Source organism: Sinocyclocheilus rhinocerous, unplaced genomic scaffold (genome assembly GCF_001515625.1).
Source record: "Sinocyclocheilus rhinocerous isolate Xijiao unplaced genomic scaffold, SAMN03320098_v1.1 scaffold3, whole genome shotgun sequence".
Taxonomy (NCBI): domain Eukaryota; kingdom Metazoa; phylum Chordata; class Actinopteri; order Cypriniformes; family Cyprinidae; genus Sinocyclocheilus; species Sinocyclocheilus rhinocerous.
This window is the reverse complement of record NW_015658759.1, coordinates 1,181,915-1,192,851: the sequence shown is the minus strand read 5'-3', so window position 1 is coordinate 1,192,851 and position 10,937 is coordinate 1,181,915. Positions and strand designations below refer to the sequence as shown.

The window sequence follows — 10,937 nt, the reverse complement described above, 5'->3', positions numbered from 1 at the left end:
GTATAGTATATTTTAGATGCTGTAACAAATCACAATTTAACTTAATCAGTTTTTTTTTTTCTTTTGCAATTCCATTAATTAGTCCTGCATAATGTCAAATAATTTTTATATTATTACATTTCCATGTAGTATCTCAATTCAAACGAGGTCACAAAAACAAATGAGGTCATACAAATATAGGCCTGTAGATAATTATTATAAATATGAGACATGTATAATAATTATATATACACGAATTAAAACAATGTTGATTAAAATAGATTAGCTGGCATGACACACTGCAGACTGCCTGATGTCATGTCAACTATCTAGTATAAATGAAGTGTGATGCTGAGTGTTGTAAATCTAGTTGTTTTATGTAGCCGTTTGAGTCCAGTTTGAGAACTGCACTAATATGTAGCATGAATGGATGCAGATTGGTGCATCTCTGTTTGCCAGCAGTGAGGGTTCAGGATTGTTCATCGGTCTGGCTGGGACAGGAGCAGCAGGAGGGATCGCTGTAGCCGGATTTGAATGGAATGTGAGTGACATAATTTTTTTAATGCCTCATTTCCATTTTCTCCCTTGCATTTATGCTAAACAAGTGCAAAATGTTTATTAGTCATAATTCGTTATTGAGCATTACTGCAAACACGAAAACAAAACAAAAGACTTCATGTAAATGCACCTGTATTCGATCAGCACTAGGGGGAGACAGAGGACCAGCTTCCGTCCTAAAACAGGAATTATGGGTGCTGAAAATCCTAGGGCAAGTTCAAGCACAAACCGGTGTGTACCGTTTTGCTACTGTTTCCGGGTTGAACGACATGTTTCCTGGAAACGGTGTGCAACGGGGTTTGAGATACGTTTTCTCTTGTTTGGTGGGTGTGCCAAAAATGTCCGCCCAATCAGCAGCAGCATGTATATAAACCACGCGGTATTAAAGATGAAGCTCCCACAATGTAATTAACATCAAAATAATTTTTAACAGAGTGTTCAACGCACCACCGTTTCCGTTTAAAAAACGTTTTGCACCGTTTTGTCGTGGCTGAACGCAGGCTTGTTCTTGGTTTTTGTCTAGACTGACGGTCCTTTCTGTCAGTCCTTTGTCAAGTCTGTCAGTCCTCAAATCCTTACAACAAGCTAAGCTTGATTTTCTAAGTTGAAGTAGATGGAAATTTTTATATTCATGATACAGCAGACCTAAAAAGTATTTGCACACTTTAATTGCCCGTATAACAGTTTGAATGTCATTGTATTAGATGATAAAATATCATACCAAATAGCATTTATTTGAACCTTTCTTGTGTTAAAAAACTGGGTAGCTACTTCAAATTGACCCCCACTGGTTTCCATGCAATTTGCCAAAAATCAACACTATGAAACACACTAACTTTAGTGTAAACAGAAAACCCAATGTAGATTTTCAAAGACTAAAAAAAAAAAAAAATTCCCATCTATTTTCTATTGTGTATAGGGTCAATTTTACGCACATATTTTCATGTTCAAAATTAGCTGCACAGACACAAAATTAAAAAATGCTTTTTTTTTTTCATGATTACTTGTAGTGACTATTTGAGCACTGAGTTGCAAATAACTACAACTATGAAGAAAAATATAACAAATAAACTTTACAAGCAAAACATTTCCAAATCTAATAATATATTATAGTTGGAACATACAGTATATCTAATAATATAACAATAAATGTGCCTTAATTTTCTAAATACTCTTTAGGGCCTCTGTATTGAAAGCAAATATAATAATGTCTCATGCAGTTTTGCTTCTCAGGTGAATTGTTTTTTAGAATGTTTAAATGTGTCTCACTGCAGTGCAGTTACACTTTCTCTCTCTATTAGGCAACTTATGTCCTGTTGGCTCTTGCCTGGATCTTTGTCCCAGTTTATGTGTCTTCTGGGGTGAGTTTTAGACGTACACCCAACCACTTATACTGATGTGCCAACTGAGCTATTTAGAATGTGCATTAATAATTGAGAACTTATGTTTAAGGCTGCCAAATGTACCATAGACTCACAGTCTCTTTCTCTCACACACAGACACACCACATGTGCTACTTTCCCAGATTTGCCTATTAATTTGCTTAGTTCATGCCATTCCCTCTGCACTTCCTGTCTCTCTCTCTCTCTCTCTCTCTCAAAGATTGTCACAATGCCAGAGTATCTGGGTCGGCGGTTTGGAGGAGAGCGAATTCGCATGTACTTGTCAGCTCTCAGTCTGATGCTGTCCGTGTTTACCAAGATCTCAGTGAGCACAAAAATACATACATTCATATGTTTTTTTTTGCCATCTCATTCACACATATACCCACAAAGCTAAAAATCAAACATTAATCTACAAAGGCTTCATTTATTGAGTCCCGTATTGCTGCGCTGGCATGTTTCTGTACCTAAGGAATTTGAAGCTGTGAAAGAATGTTTAGCTGTGTTTCAACATCTGTTTTTCACTGCAGACACACAAAAACACTCACACGCAAATGTTCAAGCTTGTTAAATGCCAAAGTTTAATATGTAGCATTAGGGGTTTGTTAAAACATATACATACTGAACTTTGGCATTTAACAAGCATTATTTGTCATTAGTCTGAGAAGTGTAATTAGTGATAAAACTACCGTATAAAAGTTTGGGGTCAGATCTTTTTTTAAGAAATTAATATTTTAATTCAGCAAGGACATATTAAAGTGACAAATATACATTTATAATGTGACAAAAGATTTCCATTTCAAATAAATGCTGTTCTTTTTAACTTTCTTTGAATCAAAGAAACCTTAAAAATGTATCATGGTGCTGCTTAATAAAAAAAATTATTTAACAATAATAATAATAAAAAGAAATGTTTCTTGAGCAGCAAATCAGCAAATATTGCCATCGTGTGAATAATTAAAAATTTAAAATATATTGACACAGGAAAAAAGTCATTTTAAATTGTAATAACATTTCACAATATTACTTTTTTATGTATTTTGATCAAATAAATGCAGCCTCATAAGCATAAGAGACTTCATATAAACAAAATAAATAAATAAATAATAATAATAAAACTAAATTTTCTTTTTTTTTGTAATGTTAGTACATATAACTATTTGACAGGTAATGTACATGCAAGAACCACTCACATTTCTTTGGGAAAAAAATCTAGAATTAGCACTGGCCATAGGGGGAAAAAAAGATTAATGAGATCATCTTAATATTTCAGCTGTTCATCATAGACAACGATGTGATAAAATGGAGAGCAAACTGAGACTTTTGCTGAAGTCTCCCACTTCTTAAAAGTTTCCTATTAAACAAGACTCCAGTAATCTCAAATGTCTTCTCTAGAGTTTCAGAAGGCATTTTACAAACTGTGCTTATATTATATGACAATATAATTTGACAAATGATACCAAAGTGAAAAAAGTCAAATTTGAAATATGTTAAGATAATAATTGATCTAAGCTATATTGTCCACATTCATTTTGTATACACTGTAAAAAAAATTCTGTAAAATTTACGGTAAAAATACGGTAGCAACATTTTAGGTTTTACGGTTTTAACTTAAATTTAGTTAAAAACCGTAATTTCATTAACTGATATAATGTTAATATACCAACCTATTGAAGTACTGAAATCTGTTTTGTACCTTTGTAATACACTGATAACCACCAAATGCAGGTGGTGATGAGAAAGTCACATGATGAACCAAAGCCCATCACAAGCAGCTTTTAAATAATAACATATATAGAAGGTGCACAGTGTCATTCACACAAACGCTAAACACCATCATGGTAACACACATGAAACTGAAATAATACAATAAACATTCATTTAACAACATTAGGTGTAACACACAACCCTAATATACAAAACTGATAAGAAAAAACATAGTTATTTAAACAAAAAAACATCAAATTTGAAATGTAACGCAGGGAATTCTGGGAATGTCAATTTACGGTTATTCACTGTAAATTATACGGTCTTTTTCACTTCCAAAAATGGTACACTACTGTAAAATTACGTATATAGTTGAGGAATTTACCGTTAACCATTTAACAGGTTTTTACTGTAGCATTTTTACAGTATTTTACCGTTAAATTCACGGCCATTTTTTACAGTGTAGCTCTATATACTCTTATGTCAACAACTCTCATCAACTGTATATCTGTTCTCCAAGCAATTTTAGGAGAAAAAATAAATCAGTGACAAAATGTGCAGTATAAGTATAAGTGAAAAAGCAACTTGATATTAAAAGTCTGTATCTTTTGCAGACAGATCTGTACTCTGGAGCTTTGTTTGTCCAGGTTTGTTTGGGCTGGAATCTCTACCTCTCCACTGTGCTCATGCTGGTCGTCACTGCCCTCTACACTATTGCAGGTTTGTATTTGCATGTATGTATTTTACTGTTCAAAAGTACCATGTATTCATGTTTTTGAAAGAAGTCTTATCGTGGAATATTATTAACATTTAAAATAATGTTTTCCATTTTAATATATTTAAAATGTAATTTATTCCTAGGATGCAAATCTGAATGACTCCAGTCTCAGTGCCACATGATCCTTCAGAAATCATTCTAATATGTTGATTTGGCATTCAAGAAACATTTCTTATTATTATTAGTGCTGAATGTTGTGGAAACTGATACACATTTTATTTCAGGATTCTTTGTTGTATTGAAAGTTCATAAGAACAGCATTTATTTGAAATTGAAAGTTGCAAGTGTCTTAACTGTCATTTTTGATCAATTGGATGCATCCTTGATAAATAAAAGTATTCAATTTATTTCACAGAAAAATATTTCTAATCCCAAACTTTTGAATGGTAGTGTCTATATATGCATTAGGTACCATAAACTAACAATAAACATACTTCTAAAGCATTTATTAATCTAGGCTAATGTTGATTTCCACATATACTAATGCGTTTTATATACTAATCAAGCTGTATAAATTAACATGTCAACAGTTGTTCATAATACATGTTTATAATACATGAATCAACAGTATATTTATAACTTAACATTAACCTAGATTAATACATAAATAAGTGGTACCACTACATTTTTCAGTACTGAGCAGTTTTCATAATTAGCACTTGCACTAAATAAGCTCTTTTTTCAACAAACAGCAGTGTAGCATGACAAAGCACAGCTTTTGATGTCAGACGGTGTTGCGCACACAGATTTACAGCCAAGTGAGCAGATGCAATAATCAGTTGTGGTCTTAAAGAAGTTTCCTCTTACACTGTAAGATGGGGTAGTGTAATGGTTAAAGCTCAGGGCTTGAAACAGGAATGTTCCTGGTTTGATAGTGTAAATTATAAAGGTACTTAACCACAGCTTTGAGTAGCACTGTCAATTGTTTGGATAAAAGCTTCTATAAAATGACTACTTATTTAAACTTCCTCACTGAAGCCGTGGTTCAGTTTATTTCTGCAGTAGTAATTATGGATTACATGACTGATTCCACCATAATTGCATAATTACTTTAATCTGCCACACTGCTGTCACTCTATTCACTGCTCTGTCTACAAGTGCTGATTCAGACTTGACCCCATTGACTCATATCACATTAAACCATCATGAGAGAATTGAGCAATACCCGCTTAGTCCTCTGTTTCTCCAGGTGGCTTGGCTGCTGTAATCTACACCGACACTCTTCAGACCTTCGTCATGATCATTGGAGCGATCATCCTCACCATTACAGGTCAGTCTATCACAGGCCTCTTCTTTTATTCTCCACTGGCACTGATCTCATGTCAGCTGTCAATGGGGGAAGTAAGTACATCTTGAAAGCAGTGCCGAAAACAGATGGTGACTGTTAGAGAACATGTTTGGCAGGCACATTTCCCGGGTTATGTAGTATACTTTCATGCATTGCATGTAAAGAAATGTCATACTTTCAGCATCAAATGCTAAACCTTACCTTGACTTACCTCTGGTGGCCTGCTGAAATAGGCAAAAATGCCTATTGATAATAACAACAAAATAAATGATAATGAAATAAGGTTCAATTATTTATCTATTTTCTAAATAGATACTTTTCAAATAAACAAACGAATCAATATTGGACTGCTATAAATGTTTTTTTCCCCCCTTGGAAATTCATTTTCCTGGTAACTTAAAACACAGATCAAATATGCACAAATTAAAATAATTGTAGAATTATTTTAAAAAGTGTAAAATTTAGAATATTCACCAAAAAAAGAATATTCAAAGCAAACAAGCTTTAATCTAAACAACTGCATTCCCCTGGCGGTATTCACATTTGGGTCGAACGCTTGTCTTTTGATGGAATTCGTTGCCTGGAATTTGTCTTTCCTCAGCAAAAGTAAAAAAAGGCAAAAACAACAACATATGTAATGTGGAGCAGATTTCACCGTGGCTGTCACAGAAATAAAAACCAGGCAACAAAGGAAATGTCCTGTAACACGGCTGTTCAGTACAGAGAAAATAATAATAATAATAGTAATAATAATAGTCCAATAGAAGGGTTTTATCGAATCATGTCAGGTTAAGGTACACTAAAACACTTTAAAACCTGCAAAGCTGGTTTGTATGGAGGTGTGGAAATGGGGAAAATCCCAATAATGTCTTTAACAACTTACAGAAAGTCATCTCTAAAGGTTTTTAAGAACCAAAAATGAAATAAAAAAAAACTTACACAGATACAAGCAAACAAAATATGAACACACACAAGTCTAAACAAGTTAAAGAAATTTAAATAATATTTTTAATTGGAATCCATTTAAAATGTACATTCCGTCATGTCATTTTGACATTACTACAAAGAACAAATAATGCTAAACCTCTACATATTACCCAAAAAGTAGTAGATTTAGCTGATATGTATTTATGCAAATGTTACAGCATTCAACAAGATTGGAGGCTACAGTAACCTGGAGAGTGTGTATTTGAAAGCTGTGCCGTCTAAGATCATCCCAAATACGACATGTCACCTGCCCAGGCCTGATGCCATGCACCTGTTCAGAGACCCTGTGCATGGAGACTTACCCTGGCCAGGCATGACACTGGGATTAACCATTCTTGCAACATGGTACTGGTGCACCGATCAGGTATGCTTCAACATACACACCCACTCTCAACAACAGATAATAAGCCTAGCCTGCTTCTAACAACACAAAGAAAAAAGCATTGTGTATAGGACAGTATTGCAAATGAATTTTGCATTATGAGTTGCATTCTGCTATAAGATATTTAATGTATCACTTGATGCCACAAAGACTGCCGTTTTAGAGAGAGATAAAGGCCTTTTAGGAATAAGATCTACAAGTCTGAATATCTTTCCACAAAAGGACCTAATTTAGGGTAGACACTTGAAATTTGATGCAAATGATAAGACTGTGAGGAATTTGCGTCAACTAATGTCTATATTAAGTCCTGCGTCACCAAAAACGTCTCCAAATGATTCAAGTATTTTCTCACAGAAACTGTGAGAATCAGTGTGCAGACTAGCATTTTTAAAATACCTTGCTCATTCAGAAAATATATATATATAAAAAATTATAAGAGTGGAAAATTATAGAAGTCTATTTGCGATAACTAACATTTTAACACTTTCCTTCTTTTAAGTACAGTGCACGTCACATCCTTAAAAACAAGCATTCTTATATTTTCAGAAATCATTAGCAGGCAAATATATATTAAAAAAATAATAATAAAAAATAAAAAAAATCCTGGAAATACTGACAGAGTTAGAGTCCCCTCAAAACCCAATAAACTTGGATTTGGTCTGGGTCTTATTACTTAGGTTCTGTGGTTGGGGGCTCAAAACTTGGTCTGGACCAAATTTCTTGGTCTGAGTCTTGGCTAATGGTCTCAGTCATGACCAGTCAATTCACAACTGCACAAAGTGGCTCTGAAATTAATGCTGCAATAAATTCAGTGTTTTTCTGAATAAGTTTGTTGAAATGGACAGGTCTTGGTCTGAGTTTAGGTCCAGGTCTAGGTCTTAAGGGTCTTGGTCTGGATCTTGGAGGGTTTGGTCTTGACTTCAACTCAAAGGCTAGTTCTGAAATCCTGTACACGCTAATAAATGTTCGGCACAAAAATATGGTCCAATTTTCTCATGCAGTTATATATGTATATATGTGTGTGTGTGTGTGTGTATATATATATATATTTATTTATTTTTTGCAATGCAATGCAATGCAAAAAAAAAAATGCCATGCAAATATTCGTGTCAGCCTGAAGAAATGCATTTTCAGGCATTCATTCAAAGTAAGATGTTCAATCGTACCAAACACTCATTTGGTGTGAACAGGCCTTGAGTCAGTCCGATCTCCTCTGATAAAACCAGGAACAAATGCAGACGTTGAAAATGAACTCACTGTCAGTTTGTACTATACCTTAACATTTTCAACGTCCTTTTCTTACAAGCTCAGACAACAGAGGTGAATGTGAAATCGTCATCACCGTGGTCACAAATCCACCACCAAATTCTTGCACTAGTCCATATTACTCAAAGGCACGTCAATAAAGAGTAAAGCTGCTAGTTTTGCTTGTCACAGTCCAGAAAATGTCAGCGTTTGTTTGAGACTGTAACACTCGTGTCAGTTTAAAGATACAGTTGAACTCCAGTTGAAAAGTGTTCAGTGGAGACTGGTGGCTACATCATTGCACATTCATGCCTTTGTACTCAATACAAAGTACTTGTTTTTTTTGTTTTCTGGGAAGAAAGCCACCATAAATCAGTTAATTTTCATTGTGCCTCTGTGTCAACAATTTATCCCCCAAAGCAAAACCCTCTGAAATTAATGCTGCAATAAATTCAGTGTTTTTCTGAATAAGTTTGTTGAAATGGACAGGTCTTGGTCTGAGTTTAGGTCCAGGTCTAGGTCTTAAGGGTCTTGGTCTGGATCTTGGAGGGTTTGGTCTTGACTTCAACTCAAAGGCTAGTTCTGAAATCCTGTACACGCTAATAAATGTTCGGCACAAAAATATGGTCCAATTTTCTCATGCAGTTTTTCTGTTCAGACCTATGTGGGGGAAAAAATGGCAGATGGGCTAAATTAAAATACAGATTCACTTAATGACAGTAGGTGGCGCTTATGGAAAAAAATGACCCAGCTTTTTTCACTGTTTCTTATCAAAATATTCTGTTTGTGAGTACCACAAAGTTGTAGCTCTATGTAAAAGCAGTGTGCCTCTGTGTCAACAATTTATCCCCCAAAGCAAAACCAGACGTGCTCACTGGAACCTTCCCCCTGAGGTGTTTGACGCTGGTGAGTTTAGATAAAGAGATCCCTAATGGTGTACGAGTCTCGACCCGTCTACGAGGGGACGGAGACTTTGTTTGAGAGGCCCGATGAGCGGGAGAGAGAGATTGAGAGTGCATGAGCCGCTGAGTGGGAGTTTGATTGATTCGCAGTCCTTCTATCGTATAGGCGGAGCTTTGTCTTCTAGGGGACCGGCCAGAGCGTTTTAGATTTTGCTGGCCTGATCCATTTGAGGGGAGGTCAGCATTCATCTTCCCCTGCCAGTACCTGTGGCCCCCGATCACATGGCCGCTGCTTTTAGGGAGTCTATAGAATACTCCAGGTTTACCAATCACCACTTTGGCCCGGCCATAAGCGTCTCGAACAGGTGACCTGGAGACCATCTGGTAAAGCTGAAAGGGAGGAAGGGTGTATGTGAGAAAGAAAAAGGATAAAAAGCCTTGAGGCATGATTTCACATGGTACAACAACAAACTATAAACTGTTCTGATGAATTTTTCAAAAAGAATTCAGTAAACAAAAAAATAATGTTGGTTGATCTGTAACTTGGCAGGTAATCGTGCAGAGGTCTCTCTCAGCCAAGAATCTGAGTCACGCCAAAGGGGCGTCCATCTTTGCTAGCTATCTCAAGATGCTTCCCATGATCTTCATCATCCTACCTGGCATGATCAGCAGGGCACTCTACCCAGGTACTACACACACGCTCCAGGTGCTGTATCCGCTAGTGCTGCAAAAATTCAGTGCTATGTCATCTTTTGTGCAAGCTTTGTCACCTTTTAAGCCTATACCTATATAAAATCAAGTCATACAAGCTTAAAGTGGTCAAGCTGGTTTTTGGTACATAGTAGCTGGTTTTTTGCTGGTCTAAATTGGACTACCAGACCTAAACAATCTTCACCAAGTTAGACTGCACTATTCTACATCAAATAGCAACCACACAAAAACCAGCTACAACCTTAAGCAGGGTAGTTTTATGCCCAAATACTAATACTACACATCATAATTAACTGAAGCATTTTAATAAAACATTAGATACTTTAGGACAAGACTAAACAGTGACATTAGGCAAATATTTGTAAGAACTATGCAAATAACAGTAGGGATGCATATTATTAAAACAATATTAAAATAAAACAATATATATTATAATAATCAATCATTATTATAATATTAATATTATAAAACAATATTAAAATTTGTCTGATTCTGTTTTATATTATCACTTATAAACAATAAATAATTGATACTATAAATGAAAATTTAAATTTTTAAAACTACAATCAATCATTTTAGATACTACAAATTTTGGCAAGTTAATTTTAATGTATATATATACATATATATACATATATATATATATATATATACACACATACATACACATACATACATGTGACCCTGGACCACAAAACCAGTCATAAGGGTAAATTTTTTAAAATTGAGATTTATACATCATCTGAAAGCTGAATAAATAAGCTTTCCATTGATGTATGGATAGGATTTCTTAGGATAGGACAATATTTGGCCAAGATACAACTATTTGAAAATCTGGAATCTGAGGGTGCAACAACAACAAAAAAATACTGAGAAAATCGCCTTTAAAGTTGTCCAAATGAAGTTCTTAGCAATGCATATTACTAATCAAAAATTAAGTTTTGATATATTTACAGTAGGAAATTTACAAAATATCTTCATGGAACATGATCTTTACTTAATATCCTAATGATTTTTG

The 10,937-nt window shown here is 34.8% G+C and overlaps 2 protein-coding genes across 5 annotated transcripts in view; one reads left to right on the top strand and one right to left on the bottom strand.

Moving 5' to 3' along the window:
* Nucleotides 1–409: 409 nt before the first annotated feature.
* Nucleotides 410–5,832, top strand: LOC107722928 (sodium/glucose cotransporter 5-like). Its single transcript, XM_016531425.1, has 5 exons — nucleotides 410–520; nucleotides 1,839–1,898; nucleotides 2,140–2,244; nucleotides 4,241–4,346; nucleotides 5,594–5,832. Exons 1-5 carry the CDS (start codon nucleotides 410–412, stop codon nucleotides 5,758–5,760), a joined length of 549 nt encoding a protein of 182 aa, XP_016386911.1. The 3' UTR covers nucleotides 5,761–5,832.
* A 2,261-nt stretch (nucleotides 5,833–8,093) lies between these two features.
* Nucleotides 8,094–10,937, bottom strand: part of LOC107722954 (protein FAM83G-like) — a 9,077-nt gene continuing 6,233 nt past the window's right edge. The window contains exons 5-6 of one of the 4 annotated variants that reach the window (XM_016531452.1): nucleotides 9,135–9,598; nucleotides 8,094–8,698 (exon numbers count right to left, since the gene is read on the bottom strand). In XM_016531452.1, coding sequence (XP_016386938.1) covers nucleotides 8,683–8,698; nucleotides 9,135–9,598 — 480 coding nt within the window. In that variant the 3' untranslated portion in view covers nucleotides 8,094–8,682. Of the gene's footprint in view, nucleotides 8,699–9,134; nucleotides 9,599–9,864; nucleotides 9,933–10,937 lie in introns of those variants that run through there. The other 3 variants (XM_016531453.1, XR_001637870.1, XR_001637871.1) reach the window with 3 other exon arrangements.

Coding starts and splice junctions, on each gene's coding strand:
- LOC107722928 (XM_016531425.1), top strand. CDS start 410: ATGCAGATTGGTGCATCTCTGTTTGCCAGCAGTGAGGGTTCAGGATTG. Junction 521..1,838: donor TAGCCGGATTTGAATGGAAT/GTGAGTGACATA, acceptor TCTCTCTATTAG/GCAACTTATGTCCTGTTGGC. Junction 2,245..4,240: donor CCGTGTTTACCAAGATCTCA/GTGAGCACAAAA, acceptor TATCTTTTGCAG/ACAGATCTGTACTCTGGAGC.